General features: G+C 41.1%; 1 protein-coding gene across 3 annotated transcripts in view; it reads right to left on the bottom strand.

Moving 5' to 3' along the window:
- The window catches only part of RSU1 (Ras suppressor protein 1), a 195,822-nt gene that overhangs the window by 122,268 nt on the left and 50,310 nt on the right, over nt 1-23,244 (bottom strand). For all 3 annotated transcript variants that reach the window (XM_061181554.1, XM_061181553.1, XM_061181555.1), the window contains 3 exons: nt 19,902-20,020; nt 18,196-18,278; nt 17,809-17,923 (listed from right to left, as the gene is read on the bottom strand). In XM_061181554.1, coding sequence (XP_061037537.1) covers nt 17,809-17,923; nt 18,196-18,278; nt 19,902-20,020 — 317 coding nt within the window. The remainder of the gene's footprint in view (nt 1-17,808; nt 17,924-18,195; nt 18,279-19,901; nt 20,021-23,244) is intronic.

Below are 23,244 nucleotides of genomic sequence, written 5' to 3'. Positions count from 1 at the left end.
AAGGAGAACCGATCAAATGAGTGATGGATTTCTTTTCTGTCTGTAGCTGTCACTTCATGCACAAGCCACTCACGTATCCTGGGCTCAGTCACTATCTTTATTTGCATGAGATTCAGAGGAAACTCTGGGAGATATACATAAATGACATTTGTACCGGTCAGCTAACAGAACCTAGATTAGGGAGTCAGAAAGAATACTGGGGTGAGAATTCAACACTGAAGGGTCCATGGATATATGTGGATATATATTTTAAAATTCCTCTAATTATATGTAAAATTTGTATGTGAAAATATACATTTTGGAGAGAGTTCCTCTACAGGCTTTCACTGGCTTCATAAAGGACTCAGTGATTCTTTTTTATTTATTTATTTTTGCCTGAGTTGGGTCTTTGTTGCTGCACGCAGGCTTTCTCTAGTTGTGGCGAGTGGGAGCTACTCTTCATTGCGGTGCGCAGGCTTCTCATTGTGGTGGCTTCTCTTGTTGCGAAGCACGGGCTCTAGGCACGCGGGCTTCAGTAGCTGCAGCACATGGACTCAGTAGTTGAGGCACGCAGGCCCTAGAGCGCGCGGGCTTCACCACGCGGGCTTAGTTGCTCCGCGGCATGTGGGATCTTCCTGGACCAGGGATCGAAACTGTGTCCCCTGCATTGGCAGGCAGATTCTTAACCACTGCACCACCGGGGAAGTCCAGGAGTCACTGATTCTTGAAAAGATTAAACATGCTGGCTTATAGGAATGGGATCTTTTGTTGCAAAATAAAAGAAAGTGAAGGCAGAAATAAGCATGTAAACAATGAAACAATATCAAGGGACATCAAGTTTTACACCAAGGTTTATAAATAAAGAGGAGAGAGAAATCGTTTGTGTTAAAGGGCTGAACTGTGTCCTCTCCCAAAAAATTCATGTAGAAGTTCTAACTCCCAGTACCTCAGAATGTGACTGTATTTGGAGACTGGGTCTTTACAGACGCAGTTTAGTTAAAATAAGGTCATTAGTATGGTCTCTAATCCAATATGACCAGCGAACTTCTAGGAGTAGGAGAGGAAATTTGGACATACAGAGAGATACCCGACATGTATGCATACAGAGGGATGACCATAAAGACATGGGTAGAAGGAAGCCATCTACAAGCCAAGGAGAGAGGTCTGGAACAGATCTTTCCCTACAGCCCTCAGAAGGAACTGATTCTACTGATACAATGATCTGGAACATTCTAGTCGCCACAACTGTAAGAAAATAAATTTCTGTTGTTTAAGCCACCCATTTTGTTATGGCAGCCCTAGAAAACTTATATAGTTGGTCTTAGCTACAACAGTGGATTAAGAAGATAATTCAAAAGGCAATAAAGACCAAGAGATTATTCTGGGGGTTAAAAACTTGGTAAATACCAAGAACGAAGGAGGAAAGGGGCTTAATGAACATTTGTAGTAACATGTAAGATTATATGCATAATACTCCCTGACATTTACAGAACACTGCAGGGCACATAACCTTTTCCAAGTGCACAGGGAAAATCTGTCAACACAGACAATATGGTGAACCATAAAACAAGTCAATAAATTTTAAATGGCTAAGAGTCATATAGATTATGATGCCTGATCATAACATAATTAAATAAGAAATCAATAACAAAAAGATTATAAAATCTCCAAATATTTGACAATAAAACATTTCTAAATAACACACACACCAAAGAAAAAATTACAAGGGAAATTGGAAAATACTTTGAACTGAATGATAATAAAAACAAAAAATGTGTGGGATGCAGCTAAAACAATGATTAGAGAGAAATTTATTTCTCTAAATGTTTATATTAGAAAAGAAGACTGCAATTCAACAATATAAGTTTTCACCTAAAGAAGCTAGAAAAATCTGAGCAAACTGCACTCAAAGTAAGCAAAAGAAATCAACGAAATATAAAACAAAGAATAAAGGAACTCAGTGAAACAGTAACACAGGATATTTGAAGAGACTGATAAAACTGAAAGTCTAGCTAGATCATTTAATGGGGGAAAAAAAGAGGAGAAACAAAAATTACTAGTATCACAAATAAAAATGGGGACATCATTATAGATAGTATAGAACAATTAGAAGAAACACAAAATCTCTAAGATATGCAAATTACCAAATGACACTAAAAGAGAATGTAAAGAGTCTTACAGCTATGGGAAAAAAACAAAACTGAATCCATAATCTAAACTGTCCCACAAAGAAAACTTAAGACTCAGATGGCTTCTCTAGTGAATTCTTTCAAATAGTTAAGAAAGAATATCAATTTTATACTTTTTATAAGATCAGGATATTCCTGATACAAAAACCATACAAAGATACTAAAAGAAAAGAAGAAAACTATAGACCAATACCCTTCATGAAATGAACAAGGTAGAAAATTTTAAACAAAATATTAGTAAATCAAATCCAGAAATATATAAAAAGGAAAATACAGAAAACAACCACATGATCATCTCAATGATGCAAAAAAGCATTTAACAAAATCCAATACCCTTTCATGATAAAATCATTCTACAAACAAGGAATAGAAACGCAATTCCTAAACCTGACACAGGTCATCTACAAAAGACTCAGAAAACATAATACTTATTGGGGAAAGACTGAATATGTTCTCCCTAAGATCAGGAATAAGACAAGGATGTCTGCTCTTAGCACTTACTTTCACTATTTTACTAGAGATTGCAGCCAAAGCAATTAGGCAAGAAAATAAAATGCAACCAGATTGGAAAGGAGGAAGTAAAACTATCTCTAGCTGTATATGACATGATAATGTATGGAAAAATTCTAAGGAATCTACTAAAAAACAGTGAGAATAAATGAGTTAAGCAACATTGCAGGATACAAGACGAAAACAAAAATCAACTGCATTTCTATATACTAGCAATAAACAAATCAAAAATAAATCCAGAAAACAGTTTCATTTATAATAGCATCAAAAAGAATAAAATGTTTAGGAATAAATTTTACAAAGAAAGTGCAAAACATATAGCTTGAAGTTGACAAAATATTGTTGAAAGCAATTAAAGAAGATCTAAATAAATGAAAAGACATCTTATGTTCATGAATCTGAAACAATATTTTTAAGATAGCAATACTCTTCAAAATAATCTGTAGAGTCAATGCAATACCTATCAGAATACCAATTGGCTTCTTTGTAGAAATTGATAGGCTGATCCTAAAATTCATACAGGAAGTCAAGGACAAAAACAGAACAAATAATCTTGAAAAAGAATAAGCCCTTAGGGCTGGGGGAGATGGAGGAATCGAGGGGTAAGAGCTAAAGTGTACAGATTTTCTTTTAAAGTTGATGAAAAAGTTCTAAAATTGTGGTGATCGCTGTACAACTCTTTGAATATACTAAAAACACTGAATTGTATACTTCAAATGAGTGACTTGTATGGTATATGAATTATATCTCAATAAAGCTTTTACCAAATAAAGGAAACGTAATGCAGTATGATTAAGTGGGCTTCAGTATAAAAATGCAAGATTGGTTTAACATGTGAACAATCAACGTAATTCACATTAGCAAACAAATGTGATTTATTAGTTAGTTACTGCTGTGATACACAATTTCTGAGGGTGGGAATATGAGAGTGGCCTATCTAGACAGTTCTGAATCGGGTCTTTCAGGACCCAGTCCAGCTGCCAGTTTGGGGCTGCAGTCTTCTAATAGCCTGACTGGGGCTGGATGATCCACTTTCCTGTTCACTTCACAGGGTTGTTCATAATACTGCATCTGGCTTTACTCAAGAGCAAGTGATCCAAAACAGAATGAGAGAGAGAACAAGAGAGCACACCCAAGATGGAAGCTTCAGTGCCTTTTATAACCTAACCTCAGAAGTGACATCATTTCTCTTTTGTTCTCGCTTGGACACAGAGAACAACAGGAGGAGACCACACAAGGGTGTGAATACCAGAATGCAAGGATCACTGGGGTCCACAGTGGAGTCGGGGGACCAGAGGACAAAAATCACGTGACCACCTCAATACATGCAGAAACAGCATCTGGGAATACTTAATACCCATTCATAAAAACTAACAGGAAACTAGGAATAGAAGGAAACTCAACCAGATACACAGTATTTTCTAAAGACATAGTTAGTAACCATTTAATGATGAACAACAATACTTTACTCCTAAACTCAAGATAAGGCAAGGATATTCCTACTCACTGCTTCTCACCCTGTATTAAAGGGCCTAGCAAGTGTAAAAAGAAAAATAAAAAAGGATAATAATTGGAAAAAAAGAAATATAATTTTTATTTGCAGACAACACGACTGTGCATATAAAACATCTTACGGAAGACGCTCCCCTGCACACACACACACCAAAAAAAGCCAAACCAATAAACAACAGCAACAACAACAAAAAAACCCTACAAGACTGTATAAGTAAATAAGGAAAACCATACAAACCAAGGTCGTTTTACGAAAAACTGCTGCATTTCTAAATATTAACAATTAAAAATGAAATTTTAAAAATTCCACTTGCAATGGCATCAAAAACTAAATTTAACAAAATATAGGCAAGTAAAAACTACACTGCTGAGAGAAATTTTAAAAAGCTAAACAAATGGAGAAATATACCATGTTCACAGAGTAGAAGACTCTACTGTTAAGATGCAAACGCTCTCCAAATTGATCTATTAATTCAGTCAAATTTCAATAAAAATCCTAGCAGGCTGATTCTAAAATGTATATACATGTAGAAAAGATCTAGAATCACCAAAACAATTTTGAAAAAGGGGATTTACACTACATGATTTCAAAACTTCTAATGAAGCTATGGTCATCAAGACAGTGTGGTACTGTTATAAAAGTATGATAACTGGAACATAATATATAGCCTAGAAATTTACCCACACTTGCACAGTAAATTGGTTTGTGACTAAGCACCAAAGCAATTCAATAGGAAAAAGAAATGGTGTTGGACCAATTTTTAAAATTTTTTATTTGTTTATTTATTTATTTATTTTTTAGCTGCGCTGTGAGCCTTGCAGGATCTTAGTTCCCCAACCAGGGATCGAACCCACGCCCTCAGCAATGAAAGCACGGAGTCCTAACCACTGGGTCGCCAGAGAATTCCCTGGGTCAATTTTTTATATGGAAAAAAATTCCTAACATACACAAAATTTAATTTGTGCTGATCATGGATCTGTATCTCCATGAAGGCACGGATTTTTCTTTTCTTCTCTCTACCATCAAACACACTGATACCTCCCCTAAGAGACTTACAACACATAAGTGGTGAATAAATATTTGTTTAATAAAAGAACTATGCATGAGGAAAAAAAACACGCCATAGTAGAAAATAACAGGAAGGAAACTCTTGGGATAGAGAATGGTCAGGAAGGGCTCACTGAGAAAAAAAGCATGTGCGTTGGTACCTGAAGGCACCAGCTCTGCATACTCAGGAGATGAAAATTGCAAGCAGAGAGCAAAGATCATAAAGAACTGGATGAGGAAGTCCCTAGTGGTCCAGCAGCTAGGACTCTGTGTTCTCAGTGCCGAGGGCCCAGGTTCAATCCCTGGTCGGGGAACTAAGATCCCATATCCCACACGCTGCGTGGCACACCCAAAAAAAAAAAAAAAAAAAGGGACTGGATGAAAGCCATTTAGAGTAGCCTGTGAGTGAACGAGGGGGAAGAGTAGCATAAAAAACAGGAGGCCAGGGACTTCCCGGGTGGCGCAGTTGTTAAGAACCACCTGCCAATGCAGGGGGCACGGGTTTGAGCCCTGGTCTGGGAAGATCCCACATGCCGCGGAGGAACTAAGCCCGAGCACCACAACTACTGAGCCTGCGCTCTAGAGCCCGTGAGCCACAACTACTGAAGCCCGCGCGCCTAGAGCCCGTGCTCCGCAACAAGAGAAGCCACCTCAATGAGAAGCCCACGCACCACAACGAAGGGTAGCTCCTGCTCGACGCAACTAGAGGAAGCCCGCGCGCAGCCACTAAGACTCAATGCAGCCAAAAATAAATACATAAATAAATAAGTGAACAAACAAACAAATAAATAAATGAAAGGGCTGTAGTAACAGTTTCCTTTAAAAAAAAAAAAAAAAAGGAGGCCAGATCATCTGGGGTCTTACAGCTCCACAGAGTACATTAAAGAATTCTAACCACAGAAATGATGTAATCCAATTTGTGATTTTATAAAATGGCCTTGACCACTGCATGAAGAATGGATTGGAAAAAGCCAGGTAGGAAGCAGGAAATCAGGGCGGGGGCTCTTAGAGCAACTCAGGTGAGAGAAGAGGATGGTGTCCTCCCTCCAGGATGGAAGCTCACAGGTAACACTGGAGCTGACATTCTAGCAGATCTGGGTATTAGCTGTAATTTCTATTTTGTCACTTTCAACTCTTTGTTGACTTGTTTTTTTCAAAGATTCCCTTTATGAGGGCAGGGATTACGTCTATTTCGTTTACCGCTGCTCTCTAAACCCAAGAGATTACAGGAATGACTATCTACGAGACTGGAGGTCAGAACCTGGCATGATATGGTACAGATGCTGTCCAAGGAGAGCCACCTCCTTAAAACAGCAAATATGAAGGCAACAGGGAAAGCACTGCGGCCTGTGAAACCCTAAAGTATGCTAAGAATGCACATGGGCTTGTTTACCAATATGAGAAGGCAGGCTACAGCCCAAAACTTTACGAAGCACAGACGGCACCATTAGATGCTCTCCTGCGGTAGGTAGTCAACTTATGAAAGTATTAGTTGAAAACATGAACAATTCTAGAAAGGTCTAAATAAACATAGATACGAAAGGCTAACTGTCACACCGGTCAGAATGGCCATCATCAAAAAATCTATAAACAGTAAGTGCTGGAGAGGGTGTGGAGAAAAGGGAACCCCTCCTACACTGTTGACGGGAATGTAAATTGGTACAGCCAACTATGGAAAACAGTACGGAGGCTCCTTAAAAAACTAAAAATAGAGCTATAATATGATCCTGCAATCCCACTCATGGGCACATATCCAGAGGAAACCATAATTCGAAATGATACATGCACCCCAATGTTCACCGGAGCTCTATTTACAATAGCCAGGTCATGGAAGCAACCTAAGTGTCCATCGACAAATGAATGGATAAAGAAGATGTGGTACATATATATAATGGAATATTACTCAGCCATAAGAAACGAAATGCCATTTTCAGCGACACGGATGGACCCAGAAATTGTCATATGTGTGAAGTCAGAGAAAGACAAATATCGTATGATATCACTTATATGTGGAATCTTAAAAAATGGTACAAATGAACTTATTTACAAAACAGAAATAGAGTCACAAATGTAGAAAACAAACTTATGGTTACCAGGGGGGAAAGTGGGCGGGGGGGGGTATAAATTGGGAGATTGGGATTGACATAGACACACTATTACATTTAAAATAGATAACTAATAAGGACCTACTGGATAGCACTCTGTAAAGACCTATATGAGAAGAGAATCTAAAAGAGTGGACAGATGTGTATGTATAACTGATTCACTTTACAGCAGAAACTAACACAACATTGTAAATCAACTATACTCCAATAAAAATTAAAAAAAAAAGGCAAACCCATGATGAGTTGTGACAAGGCACAATTTGGGGTCTGTCACTAAATTGCTGGTGTTGACACCATGAAGAACCTCATGCCCCACTTCACCCCTTCCCTACCTCCACCCCACCCCCAAGAGAAACTCACACTCCCACATGTAATACCACTTGGGTCTGGCTCAGTAGAACATGACTTATTTTTTTATGTGGGCTAATATTATAGGAGAAGCTTTAAGGGAGATGCTACATCAATGTAAGATATTATATATGTATTCAGGTGATAGGAACTGTATTTACAGATATGCCTCTGGAATTTAAAAAAAAAAGTAAATCTGGAAGCTCAGCACTGCCGGCATTTCTCCCAGGGCAAGAATACATTTAGTGTCCTATTAAATCAAAGGATGGTCCACTGGAAACAGTGGCATGCTTTACCAGCTGGTGTTAACAAAGATTGATGCACATGTTCAATCACACCCAACCTGACATGGGGCTTCCAGAAATTTATAATACGGAATGGAAACGCTTTATGTGTTGCAACTTCCCACCCCCTTTAAAGCAGTAACTCACCAGGCAGAAATACAATTCATTTAGCATTTTTAAAATCCACACTTAAAGCATTTTCCGGGGCTAAAGATGCACTGAAACAGAATATATAAAACGGAACTTGTTAAAAAATAACATGTAGGAAGACCTCATGGGAGTCATTTTTGATGATCAACTAAGACCATGGGAATCAAAGAACAGGATATATTATTTTGTGTGAAGTATGGCAAAAGGAATATTAACACAGAAATAAAATGTGAGTGCATGTAATATAATTCAAGGTAAAACTTCAAAGTCGGGGAAAGATTTCTCTATCCCTCACATTTTCTTTATTTTCCAAAGAATAAAATTAAGGCATATGTTTGGAACCACTGCTGCCATCTAATGATAAATGATGCCTTTTCACGGGCTCAGTATTGATACATTTATGGATATACTATTGGAGGAGTATTTATTTTTGAAGTCAAAAGATCTGAACTGAAAATCTGATGCTGTCAATAACAAGCCATGCCCATAAGGCAGCTCTGGGCAAGTCACAATCTCCCTATACACCTTGGTTTCGCCATCTTTAAAAAGTGGCCAAAAAGCTCTCCTTGTCTATAACATAGAACTGAGATGAAGTCCATGACACCATTTGATAAATCATGGTATTTTGTGTAAAAAACCAAAGTATTTCTGTAAATCTATCTGGCTTAAAAGTAACTTCAAAAATGTTCATGATCAACTGACAAAATCAATTTTGTACACGAGACACAGCTTCTAGCTCTGTAGGAAAGTGCTTGTTAAGCTAACATATCACGGGCCATGGCAACCACTTCATAGACTAACAATTTTGTCTTCTGAGGTATGTATCTTTGTTACTATCTAATCTACAGTGCTTTTTTTTCATAAAAGTGCTATTTCTTTATATAGACTATATTTTACTTTGTCCTAGAATGGGGCGCGGAACAAAAGCAGCAAATGGTCCTACCCCTAGTAAACCTGGAAGAGTTACCCCAGACTGTGGCAGTTCTACGCTCTGGCTCCTCATCTAACTGGCCATGTGACCTCAGCAGGTTACTCTAAACCTCTCAGAGCTTCATGTCTCCATCGGTAAAATGGGGAGAAAGCCTCCAACCTTGCACAGCTGTTGCGAGATTTACCTGAGGAACTATGTATAGAATGCCTAATGGAACAGTTTACGTGCTCAGTAAATCTTAGCCTTCTCCTCTTACATGCTTTTCGCTTCTGTGGATCAACACAGAAACACCACAATATTAAAAACAAAATAATAAAATATGTAATCCTAAGGGACGTTAAACATACAAATAGATGCTCCGGCACCTGTGACCCTCCTGGCTCCTCCCAGCAGACCTGCATCCACTTCTGCCGGCTGCACACAGCTCTGCACCAGACTCCACAATCACACCCGGGCCTTCAAGGACACTCTCCCGAAGGCTCTGGCAGGGGTGACTCCGAGCCAGCATCAGTCACCTCTTCCAAAGGACAGAGAGAGAGGCCAAGAGCTTTACTGACAACCATGATAAGGTGAGTTATACCAAGTTACACCAAGTACCCCTGGCGTGCCTCTCACTGGACTCCTGTGTGTGGTCAGCATTTTCCATGTTACAAGTCTGGGGCCAGAAGTAACCTGGGCTTTGCAAACACAAGTGTCTACAGGGGCCAGTGAAATCAATGTAGTAAGAAAAGCAAAAGAAACAGTAACGTGAGTGAGGGGACTAGCGCTTCCAAAAGTCTCAAATTCTTGATATTTTCTACATAAATTGAGTTTGAAATGAGATTATGTTTATCACGTAATCTGAAACTTGTGCACCGCTCTCCAGACCACGCCGCGGGCAGCATTCCGAACTAAATTTTATAAAGCCTACAACTGTTCTGACTCACAGGATACTGATACTGTGTTTTATTTTTGTATCTTACAAATTAATTTTAAAAGGAAAACAAAATATACAAAATACTGTATAACTCTGTTACATAATTTCTCCATTTGTTTAATGAGGAATATTCAGAGGCTCAGGTGAGGATCTTGGTGAACTAGAAAGTGCACCCCAGTTGGAAAAAAGCCAGCTGCTATCACTATGGCCAGTGATTAACATGTGGGTAAGTGACTTGCTCAAGGTCATCTGTCTTGGGATGCATGGAGACAGGACGGTGATCCAGGCCACTGGACGCCACCCACCACCCTCTCAACTATGCTGTCCCATGTCTTGATTTCATTCATACGTCTTAAGATGGACATGTCAACAAAACCAAGAAGAGAAGTAGAAAAGAGGGCCAATTCAGCAGTACTCCTTCGTACTTAACCTAATCAGACAGACCATGACCTATCTCTACCTTTCACAAATAACAGGATTTAGGCAGAGTAAACCAATTCCGATAACAATATAAGGCTGCTAATCCAGAAGAGAGAATCTGGACTAAAAAAAATTTGTTTAATTTATTATGCTCTTGGTATCTGATTATTCTGGAGATAGTTTTGTAACTGCCATTACATCTTTCCCCAAGAAAAGAGTTAAAAGATTTCACATGATAGCTAAACTAGTTTGCCCAGGTCCACAAAAGTCTCCCTTTGTTCTAGATCTTTAATGTGTTTAATGCATAACAAAATAAGAAAGATTTAGAAAGATGGATTTATTTAATGGGCTTCAAACATGCATCACTAATATGCAGACAAGTGACAAAAGGATTACAGTGTATGCACACATCAGTAATGTTAAAAAATGAAAACAATTAGAACGGTGGTTATCAAGAGTTCTGGGAGAAGGAAAAAATCATCAATGAAACGAGCAGTGTCACAAAAGGTCACATAAGACAGTGAGAAATTAAACCATTGGAAAACCAAGTTATCTCCTGCAGGGAGGCAGTTTAAGATCTTACCATGGGATGAAGAAAGGAGCTAGAGCAAGCACTCCTAAGTATTCAATACATCAGACAAGTTCACAGTCTCACAAAGGACATCCAAAGTCAAGAAGTGAATGAATGAATGAGTGAATGAAGCAACCAAGCAACAAGCTAACCACAGAGCTTTCTAAGTAGAAGAACCCGGTGACCTGCTCCCAGTCTCAATTGTAAAACTCACAAAAAGGGCAGAGCTTGGAAAATCATTTGTGAAATCAAACGTGTATCAGGAAAATGATGATGATGGGACTGAAAGGATGGCAGTGAAACCCTTCTTGCCAGACCTCCTGTCTGCCATGCGTGTTGGCCACGTGGAGTCCTCACCCTCTCCTCCCCACTTCTCTTCCCTTGCAAGTCCCCTCTGACACCCCTTTGCTTTTTCTCACCTTTCCCACTGCAGGCTAAGTCTCAGCCTTTCTTTTATCCAACTAATCACAGTGTGTTGGAGACTGGCTTTTGGACTTTCTCAGCCATTGCCTCTCACCAAGTACTCAGCCTCTAAATAGTCAACGTTTAATAGTATAAAAATCCACTGTGTGTGTGTGTGTGTGTGTGTGTGTGTGTGTGTATTATTCTTTTAATCCTCACATCAATACTATGAGAAGGGACTACTATTACCCTCATTCTACAGGAGGCATAGAGGGTAAAATAACTTGTCCACAATCGCAGAGCAAGGAACTGGGAGAGTGAGATTTGAACCGAAGCCTAGTGTTGAGGAGACAAACTATAACCTACTATATAAATTAAAACATGTTTTAACCCTCTCGATAAGATAACTGGCAACTGACAGAGTGACAATAACATGAAGCCATAAGACATTTATAATCAGCGACTTAACTGACCAAAAAGAGCATACTGTTATTTCCTTCTCTCCAGCCACAGGAGAGGAAGTATTTTTCTTTAGCTTCTCAACGTCATTAAGAAAAGGATTAAGAGGTGTGACTGGAAGCACTTGAGATGGGTAACCCCCCCTCTTTCTTAATTCTGTTCACCCTGGAGAACACCATTAGAAGGAAAATCACAATTCATGACACCACTTACTCTCTGAATGGGATTAATATTTGTTTCCACTCTTCACAAATATGCTAGAAACAATACATAAGCTTCTCATATTTCTGTAATACAAACTATTGATTAGTGGTGCAGAGAGTAGGAGACTAAGCCAGCAAGGCCCAGGTATGTGTAGCAACGCATGCATCCCTTCCATACGCTGTGAAAATTGCTGCAGATAAGGTTCTGACATCTAGAAACATTGCTTTGTTGCATGCCTGGCTGACCAACACGACTTCCTTCTCCAAAGGCAATGATCTGGCTGACAAATGCAGGAGGAGAGGTCCCAGGACTGTCTAGAAGCCAAGAAGCCAGAAATGACTCCACCAAGTGCAAGGAACGGAATCCTGGAAAACTTAGGAAGGAGAGACCAGGTAAAAACACACACTTCACATCTTCGGCTCGTAAGACTCAGAAGTCTCATACGTGAGTGAGAAAATACAAAATCGGAACAGAATCTACTGCTCGTGGAGCCGCCGGCTCTGAGATCACTGTTAGGCTGTCTACCTGGGGGCTTTGTCTGCTGCTCTGAGGACTGGTCAGGCTGTCTGTCTCCGCTCCTCCCCCACCAACGCAGGCCTTGTCTCCACGGCACTGATTACTTCTTACGCTCATTAAAAGGGGCTGACACTTCAGTCAGTCACCGTGCTGCTCTTCACTGATAGAAAGACAGACGGGCTGGTCCAAAAGAGACTTCAGGCAGGCTCAGCAGAAGATGTCAATCCTGTCTGTTTCACCCCTTCACTGGCAGAGTTAGCTGCACGTGTCAGGAAAAAATGTTTCCTACGAAGCCAAAGCGTTCTCACTGCATTAACAGTGGGGAGGCCACGGTCCCTGACTTGGCCACAGAGACTGGCCTAAGAGCCAGCCCGACCCTTGAAGGTCCCTGATCCTTCCTTCTGGCTTTGGGGTTTAGGAATCAGCGTGCTTCACGGCTCTATCTTCTGCCCTCTACGGTCACGTCCCAGGGACCTCATCCAACCTGTGGCATTATGTTCACGTTGACGATGCCCACAACTGTAAGTGCCGCCAGACCTCTCTTCTGAACTCCAGATTCTAACATCCAGTCGCCTTCTTGATTCAATATCTAAAAAGCGTCTCAAACTGAAGGTACTCAAAACTCAGCTCAAGACCAGCCCTCTCCTCCCACCCCCCAAGCCACCCTCCCCACCATCTTCCCCGTCCTTTTCGTTCCCTCAAACCTCCCACTCCTCGCTCTCTCCTCCTCATCCAAATCCTCGACAATTCCCATTAGTTTTGCCTCTGAAACACACCCGGACCCTAACCATTGCCACCACCTGGATGAAGCAGAAGGCCGCCTTCCTTCTGGAGGCTTCAGGGGAAAATTCATGCCCTAGCCTCCTGTAGCTTCTGGAGGCTGCCCACATCCCTCGGCTCACGGCCCCTTCCACACCCAACTCCAGCCTCGTGATTCCGTCATCACACCTGCTGCTGTCCCTGGCCCTCTTGCCTCCCTCTTCCGAGGGCCCCTCACCATTACACTGGGCTCGCCTGGGGAACCCAGGATAATCTCCCCACCTCAAGATGCGACCTTGCATTGGCAAAGTCCCTTTACCATGCAAACTAGCCTATTCCCAGATTCCAGTGATGGAGGGGGGGAGGGCATTATTCAGCCTTTACCAGAGCGTCTCACTCAGAGTAAAAGCCAGGGTCCTTACAGCGCCCTTACAGTCCCAGGTCGTCGGGTCCCCACTTCTTGCCTAAGCCCATCTCTTCCAACTCTCCCCCTCACTCACTTAGCTCCAGCCACACTCATCTTGGTGCTGTTCCTCAACACACAAGCCCATCTCAGGACTTCTGCACCGGCCTTTCCCTCTACCCGGAAAGGTCCCTCCCTGCCTTAGGTCTCTGGCTAAATGACACCAACTTACGACGGGGCTTTCTGTATCGACTCCCAATAATAGAGTAACGTGCCCCCCCCCCATTTAAACACTCTCTTCCATTCTTATTTTTTGCCCGGGGCATTTCACATTATCTCTTATGCTTTCTATCTATCCATCCACCCATCCGTCCATCCTCCCTCCCCCACTAAAATGTCATAAGGGGTGTTTTGCCTCTTGTCGTGTCTCCCCCAGAAATAAAACGTGAAGTAGGGACTCAGTAAACAGTTGCTGGGTAAGTGAATTCTACGTTACTGGAAAAGTTTGTTTCCTTGGAAACAAAACCTGGCCTAAAGCAGGAACTTAATTATATTTGAACGAATGAGGAAATGGAAGGGTAAATGACAGACCCACCTTATATCTCATTTTCTACAGGTATACCGATTAACATAAAATCAAGTGATTTACTGTTTAGGAACCAGACATAACAGTTAAAGTAAATTATTCAAGGATGTACAACGAAAAAAAGTAATACAATTACATATTAAAACTCCAACCCAGCCCCTGACTTTATTTTGCAGTGTCCCTGCATGGTCTTAGACCTGACAAGTCAGAATTCATCCAGATTCCCCTGCTTGCTTCAAACCTTACCAACAAGGTTTCAAGTTAATAAACTCCAAATTTACTTTCAGAGGAAATTCCACAGCAGTCTCAAAAGCATTTACCTTGTTTACTCAGATATGTAAAAAGTGAATATACAGGGGAGAGATCATTACCCACCCTTTAAAACACATCCAGAAGCAACCCTGCTGTAGGGACAGATTATAAGAAGCTTCAAGTCCACAGTCCCTAGCACTGCTCAGCCGCCAGCCAGGGCAGCTCCAGACGACCACCTTGGGTACCAGGTACACAGACAAATGAAGACATTCCTACTGCAGTTGGGTGGTTACCAGGGGGAAAGAACCAGAGCAACAATGCAACTGGCTTGGAACGGAAGCGCAGATCAGCAATTCCTTCCGCAGAGGTCACCTCCTCTGCATTTTGCCAAGTGTTATTCTAGCCCTGCTGCCCACACACCTGCACAGCCAGCCATACAACCTGCCACACTGCATCTCCTCTCCTTCTGCCACCATCTGGGGAAGGGAGCAGGTGTTGTGCTTTGTTCACACTTGGAATCTGCTTTCTAGGAATCCTCTCACTGGCACACAGATGGGAAGGAGTGAGCCACGGTGGTTAGGAACACGGACCTGCAAAAGAGGCTGTCAGGATTCAAGTCTTGCCTCCGTGACTCACTGTGTCCCTACGGACATGTCACCAACCCTTTCTAAGCCTTAGTTTCCTCACCTCTAAAAAGTCCACTTTCTATTCTTAGGGCAATTACTGGAGACAATGCAGGAAAAGCACTTAACACAGTGCCTTGGCACACGAGGCCTTAATACATATTCCTATAATAACTATTATTATAGTACTATCTATTACAGTATTCTTGACTTAAAAAAAAGATCACTGTTCAAAAATAATACACCTGTCTTCACCTTAGATAGGGGTTTACCATTTATTTCCAGCTAAGTGTTTGCCTGCAGTTTGGGAAAAGTGCCACCAGGCAGATGCTGAGATGAAGCTTTTCCAGGTAAGGCTAGCAAAAATAAACTCATTTAAAGACTTTCTCCTCAATTCTTGTCCTGAATAAAAAATATATATAATTTGGTATTGGAGAGCATAACAGAAATGTTAGACAAATGTGACTACGTGCAGTATATAAATAGGAAGACCAATGTGAAATTTAAAAATATAAAGATACACAGGTATGTGTAGGTTCAACTAGGTATTTTTCTACCAAATTATTAGCTGATAGAAATCACTGATTAATCCAATGCCCTACACCGCCTCATTGCTTGAAAAATGAAATAAAACAAAACGCACATTTTTTTTCACTTCTCCTCGCCACACTAATCAAGGACGCATGTCAGAAGCCCTAAGTGAATTTTACCAAATTACACAAGAATTGGTCTCCAAGAACTGGAGATCTGACTCAGTACATTGGGGAGGGAGCAGGTATCTATATTCTGCAAAAGCTCCCCAGGAATTACTAGTGCCAACATCTGTGGTTGGCAAATCACTGCCTAGAATCTCTCTTTTGGCAAGAAGGTATTTTGCCCTTGTAAACATCTTCTCTTGATCCCGTAGCCTGCTCCTTAAGCAGGAATGGATGACCCATAACTCAGTGAAGAGACGGCGCCGAGTTACTCCGCAGCCCTTAAAATCAGTACAAGTTCAAGAGCTTTTACAGCAACAAAGGAGCTACAGAAGATGGGGATGTAGGGACGAAACCCTGTGTCTGTTCCGTGGAACCGGGTGAATGCTTTCCCTTTTAGACTAATGCAGCTCAGCAGAGCTTTCTGCCCCATGGAAATGTTCTATATCTGCATTTTCCTGTAAGGAAGCCACAAGCCACGTGTGGCTACTGAACATTTGAAGTGTGGCTCACGGCTTCCATACCGGACAGCCTAGCTCTGGACAGAAGCCAAACTCAGCCCGCTTGTAGCCTTCCCAACATCTTGCTATCTGAGGTCCTTGTTTCATGAACTCACTCAGTACTTATCCCTCGAGAAGTTACCTCATTCCTAGCACGTGGGAGATGCTGGGGACATAGCAGGGAACAAAGATAAACCCCCTCTCTCATGGAGCTCACAACCTGGTTTATAATAACTGCCCTCTTTAAAAGCACCAGACTCATTTGAGGTACTTCCTCAAAGAATGTTGGGTCAAATGTGTTTTTAAAAATTGTGTTATTTTGCAGATATAGAGAATAGACTTGTGGTTACCAAGGGGAGGGCGGGGAAGGAATGGGAGTTTGGGATTAGTAGCTGCAAACTAGTATATATAGGATGGATAAACAACAAGGTCCTACCATATAGCACAGGGAACTATATTCAATATTCTGTGACAAACCATAATGGAAAAGAATATGAAAAAGAAGGTATCTGTCTATTTATCTATCTATCTATCTATCTATCTATATGTGTACAACTGAGTCACTTTGCTATATAGCAGAAATTAACACAATATTGTAAATCAACTCTACTTCAATAAAAATTAATAAATAAATAAATAAAATTGTTTTATTTTGGAGCAAAAAAGCAAATACCCATAGTTTGAGAAGCAATACAGTTCAATGTACTGAAGAAACGGGAGGATACCCATAATCTCCACGAGAAAAGAGAGGAGGACTCATGAAACTTTTCCAGAAGGGCGGCATAACCTCAGTAACAGAATAACTGGTTTGGACGTTATTTCCAAGGAAGGTCACAAGGTCACCCAGAGCGATCTGAATGACCAGAGTACGAAGATTCAGGGGCCATGGCAGTAGGCCTGAGGAACTCCCAGATAGAACACATTTAGCCAACGCCACTGGAGATGGCTTTAGGAGAGAACCAAATTCATGACTGCAAATGGTATTTTTAAGCAGCTGTCATAAATACTTTAACTATTTGGTAAAAGTTTTCAAGGGATTAAAATAAAAAATTAACAGATTCCCCCCAAAAAATAAGAGTGATGGTTAGTTTTTTTTTTTTAAAAAAAGCCATCGCCACCACTGGTAAAGGAGGAGCCCTGGGTAAGACCATTACTACTCATCCCAGGCTCCTTCCACGGCACCAGGCAGGCAGCCGAGATGGGTCATCTTCCATCAGCAGTTTCAAGACACTGGGAGCTACAGCCGCTCAACACGGCATCAGGGCAGGACAAACCCAGAACAGCTAAACCCTGGTCAATGACAAATGCTACTAGAAAGGATCAGGATTGGGTGCCTTGGTGGAGGGTTCCTGCCGAGAAGAGGAGAGAGGGGTTTTCAGAGTTGCTGCACTAGGATCATCATTATTAATTAAAGCCAGAACTCGGACCATTCATCAGCCACCTTACCTAGTTCTGGGGGCAGAACAGTCAGCCGATTCCCCTGAATGTGGAGCTCCTTAAGCTGAGTAAGCTCCCCGATTTCCTTAGGCAGCGAGATCAGGTCATTATCCCTAAGGCTGAGCTAAACAGAAGAGAAACAAGCGGTTGTCAAAACCATTTTCACGTAAAGAGGCGCTCGACAGAAACTCTCTCCTCGCCCCTGCCCTCTCTTCTTCGAAGGCTCAGTCCTCTCAATTTATTTACAAGTGTCTGCAGACATGCAAGAAAACGGTCTCAGGGGGTAGTGGTTTTATCCCAAAACAAACCGTACTCTGGCTCAAATTGCCTTGATTCCACCCCTACAAGGGCTGCAGGAGTGAACTGATTTTCTAAGAATTTAGATAAATTACTTACTATCTGCAACTTCGTGAGTTTCCCAATATCAGGCGGCAGGATTTCAAAATCGTTGTCACTTAGATAGAGTGCACGCAGGGTGGCTGCAAGTTAAACAGCGATATATAAACAGGGTGGCATGGAACCCAACCGTTTGAGGTCTGATCGATACAAGGGAGTCAGCTTTGATTAATAACCCTGGCGTGGTGAAAAGCCTGTGACATACCTAGGGCTCGGGATAATAACAAGCAGGTCAAACTTAGATTTACTGGCTTATTGTGAAGCTGGTGCGTTCGGGAAAACATCTATATCCAGGAGGACTGAGGAAATTAACAATGTATGGGCACCAGCAGTTTCTGGCTGGAAAAGATAGCTATTTTTCTTCGATTACTTCCGATTCACATGTACGCCTTGATCTGCATCCAGAGTGAAACCAAGAAAACCACGGTGTCACTTCTATCAATGCTTGGGGCCAGAGGGCTCGTTCGTGTAAACAGAACTAGGTCAAAAAATAAATAAATAACCAAAAGGCTGTCCGGTGATGGAGGCCAAAATCGCCGTTCACTGTTTCTATCATCAGACTAATTATTATTACTTGTTTCTACAGCCTTAACCACAAAAATAAATGAAGACGAAGGCGTTAAAATAATGAAGTGGAGTTTAAAAATAGAGAAAACCCTAACGTAGGCATCATATCGGTAATCAGAAATTTGTTCACGATATTATACACTGATAAGTCCCCAAACTACTGCAGGCAAAAATCCTAAGGCATGTTTTTATCCTTAACCAAAAGGGGGATGTACAATCAGATGTATGTTTAATTTGTTTACAGGTATTCAATTACATTCTAATGTCTTAAAATTCGACAGAACTGTATGTTAATATACATAAGAAAAACAATTTCTTCCATGGCCCAAGAAAACATGTTAAAGTTGGTTTCACGTGCTTGACAAAGTCTGGGATAAAGGATATACATAAGGTAAAAAATGAAACTTTAAAGACTAACTCAGCTAAGTCAGAATTTCTCGAGGCCAGCTTGTCACTATTCGGAGAGGCAGAACATTTACTTAAAGACAGCAACTCTTTCCTAAAGATTTCACGAGTCCTCGGGAAAACCAGTTTTTCCTATTTTTCACAAGCATCTGCAGCAAGAAATGTGTTTGCATATAAAAGGATAAAGTGTGTTCATATATGACTAACAATTTCTTAATGTCTGATGGTATGCTATAGACAAAATAGACTACGTCAATAAAAACACTTTTTAAAAGGCTTAAAACAAGAATCCTGGCTAGAAGTGTTTAAAATTCTGTCAGTGGTTTATTAATGGAAATTTTTATAAATAACCGATTGGAATATCTTTGGGCAAAAAGCCTACAAAGAGTTAACAGCAATACAGGAAGAAGACACGCATTATGTCTTTTGCATGCTCTTTAAAAAGAAAGTCAAGCTCTCTTAGCTAAATGTGAGACTTGATCTCATTTAGGTAAAAATCTCTCTCAGAAAGTTAATATGACATTACCAAGTCCACTTGAGTGCAATGGTGTCAGATCACGATATATCAAGTATACATACTGCTGAGCTATGAGGGAATATTCAAAGGAATCTGAAGGAAAAAAACTGTATCTGTCCAATAATTTCTCTTGGAGTTTGGGCCCTGGCAAATAAATTGCCCGTTTAGAACGCAACGGACCATTTTAAGGAGATTTACAGAATTAAAAGTTTCTTACTCAGGTAGAAGAAGTTTCCGGGAAGAGAATTTTCATTCAAGTTGTTGTAAGTCAAATCAAGGACCTCCAGAGCTGGGAGCGATCCAAATCCTCGAGGCAGAGTGTTGAGTCTATTCATGCTGTTGTTAGGGGGAAAAAATGCAAGACATCACACACAAAACGTGTATTTACACAGACTACTCAAATCACCTCTGTGTCACGGGCCTAAGAGCCGCACGTTGAGAGGCTCAAAGCTCAAAAGACTGCCATACTTCCATCCACTTCGCGGTATTTTAACCAGCCTAGTAATTCTAGTTAGAGAATCTACACGCTCATGAAACATGTGAAAATGGCTTAGTTGTCACTTTCGCCAAAGGTGATGCTCAGTCATGGTTTTACACAGAAAATTAGAACATCACAAAATATCCATCCTTCTGGAGAAAAACTTCCTTATGAACGTAGCAATAATAAGACCTCAAAAGGTGCATATGATTAGTTCTAGTAGTTTCCTGGTGGCATCTTTAGGATTTTCTATGTATAGTATCATGTCATCTGCAAACAGTGACAGCTTTACTTCTTCTTTTCCAATTTGTATTCCTTTTATTTCTTTTTCTTCTCTGATTGCTGTGGCTAGGACTTCCAGAACTATGTTGAATAAGAGTGGCGAGAGTGGACATCCTTGTCTTGTTCCTGATCTTAGTGGAAATGCTTTCAGTTTTTCACCATTGAGTATGATGCTTGCTGTGGGTTTGTCGTATACGGCCTTTATTATGTTGAGGTAGGTTCCCTCTATGCCCATTTTCTGGACAGTTTTTATCATAAATGGGTGTTGAATTTTGTCAAAAGCTTTTTCTGCATCTATTGAGAGGATCATACGGTTTGTATTCCTTAATGTGTTAATACGGTGTATCACATTGATTGATTTGCGTATATTGAAGAATCCTTGCATCCCTGGGATAAATCCCACTTGATCATGGTGTATGATCCTTTTAATGTGCTATTGGATTCTATTTGCTAGTATTTGGTTCAGGATTTTTACAACTATGTCCACCAGTGATACTGGTGGATAAAGAAGATGTAGCACATACATACAACGGAATATTACTCAGCCAAAAGAAGAAACGAAATTGAGTTATTTGTAGTGAGGTGGATGGACCAAGAGTCTGTCATACAGAGTGAAGTAAGTCAGAAAGAGAAAAACAAATACCGTATGCTAACACATACATATGGAATCTAAAAAAAAAAAAAATGGTACTGATGAACCTAGTTGCAGGGCAGGAATAAAGAGGCAGACATAGAAAATGGACTTGAGGACATGGGGTGGGAGGGCGAAGCTGGGGGGAAGTGAGAGTAGCATCAACATATATACACTACCAAATGTAAAATAGTTGGCTGGTGGGAAGCAGCAGCATAGCACAGGGAGATCAGCTTGGTGCTTTGCGATGACCTAGAGGGGTGGGATAGGGAGGATGGGAGGGAGGGGATATGGGGACATGAGTATGCATATGGCTGATTCGCTTTGTTGTGCAACAGAAACTAACACAGTATTGTGAAGCAATTATACTCCAATAAAGATCTATTTCAAAAAAAAAAAGGGCTTCCCTGGTGGCGCAGTGGTTAAGAATCCGCCTGCCAATGCAGGGGACACGGGTTCGAGCCCTGGTCCGGGAAGATCCCACATGCCAGGGAGCACCTAAGCCCGTGCGCCACAACTACTGAGCCTGTGCTCTGGCGCCCGCAAGCCACAACTACTGAAGCCCACGTGCCACAACTACTGAAGCCCACGTGCCACAACTACTGAAGCCCATGCGCCTAGAGCCTGTGCTCCGCAACAAGAGAAGCCACCAAAATGAGAAGCCCACGCACCGCAATGATGAGTAGCCCCTGCTCGCCGCAACTAGAGAAGGCCCGTGCGCAGCATCGAAGACCCAACACAGCCAAAAATAAATAAATTTATATATATAAAAAAAAGATACATATGAAGCCTCATAGTTTTCACACTTCTGCTTCATTTGCTTTCACGTATTCCTCCCAAAGGGAGACGCCCCCCACAAAAAATCACTTTTTTTTTGGTTTGTTTTGCAACTACTAATAGTAGTTCAAAATTATCTCTAATTAGAATCAAGATTGCCAGGGACTGGGGGACGGGGGGTGGGGAGTTGTTTAATGGGTATAGAGCTTCAGTTTGGCAAGATGAGAAACTTCCAGAGACTGGCTGCACAGCAATGTGAATATATTTAATGCTTCTGAATCATACACTTAAAATAGTTAAAATGGTGTATTTTATGTTATGTGTATTTTATCACAATTGAAAATTTTTAAATACATGTATACATTCCAATGAAAGCTAAGGAAAGCTAAGGAAAATATTTTCCTATTATGTTATATTTTCTTCAAGACTCTTATTTTTCTTAATGCGGTTCCCTTTGAACACACTTAAAACCCGATTTAAAAAAAAAACTTTTTTTTAATCTAATATAAGGCTGACAAATATTGAAAGGTGGGAGGGACTGTGACACTAATAATAATTCTAGACACCAATCCTTCTCACATGAGATACAACCCTGCTCACACCCACCAGCCAGGCCTCTGAAGAAATAGCTGAGAGCAGAGAAAGAAACCTAGAAAAAAGCGATGTCCACCTCTTGACGGGTATAAAATCTTAGGTTAACTTTACACTTAGCAAAATAACCTCCACCACAATTTACTATACTGCTAACAGCTAATATTTTCTATGAATTCACAATTTGTGAAGCACACTTATGTCAAGTGCTTCACCTGGGTCTTCAAAACTATCATGGAATGTCGGCAGGACAGTACTTATAATGATCTTGGAATTCTGCGATGAAGTCACAGGTTAAGACAGGTTAAGTACCAAGGACCCCTGACTCTACTGATGAGGATGACAGGTATCTGAGAGCACCCAGCACTCGTGGAGGCCAAGGCACCCCTAATCCCTGGACCCCAATGTGAGGATGCTGAGTAAATGGAAGGAAAAGAATCAGAGACCGTGAGAAAGGCACAGACGTATACATCAGGCACTTCTTTCTTTAAACCTTGCTCTAAGTTACCCATTTTTGAAAACGACCAATAAAGTTTTTCTTTCCAAACACAGAAATACACTTTTGAAACATAAGGTGCAGGAAATCCACGCTTAGACTTTCTTAGCGGGAAGAGGCATCTCACCAGAAAGAGAGAGCTCTTGTCCAATCCCCAGCCTAGAGCGAGCCTGAGCCTGTCCCCCTCCGGGGGGCAAGAATCGACTCAACAGCAGGCTCTCTTCCTCCCTGAGCGAGAAACCGACCCCCCCGCAACCTGCCAGGAACTCAGGAGAGCCCCTGTGCAGTCGGCAGCAGTGACAGCA

Source organism: Eubalaena glacialis, chromosome 2 (genome assembly GCF_028564815.1).
Source record: "Eubalaena glacialis isolate mEubGla1 chromosome 2, mEubGla1.1.hap2.+ XY, whole genome shotgun sequence".
NCBI lineage: Eukaryota > Metazoa > Chordata > Mammalia > Artiodactyla > Balaenidae > Eubalaena > Eubalaena glacialis.
The sequence above is the reverse complement of the archived record's forward strand: the minus strand, read 5'-3'. Positions and strand labels throughout refer to the sequence as shown.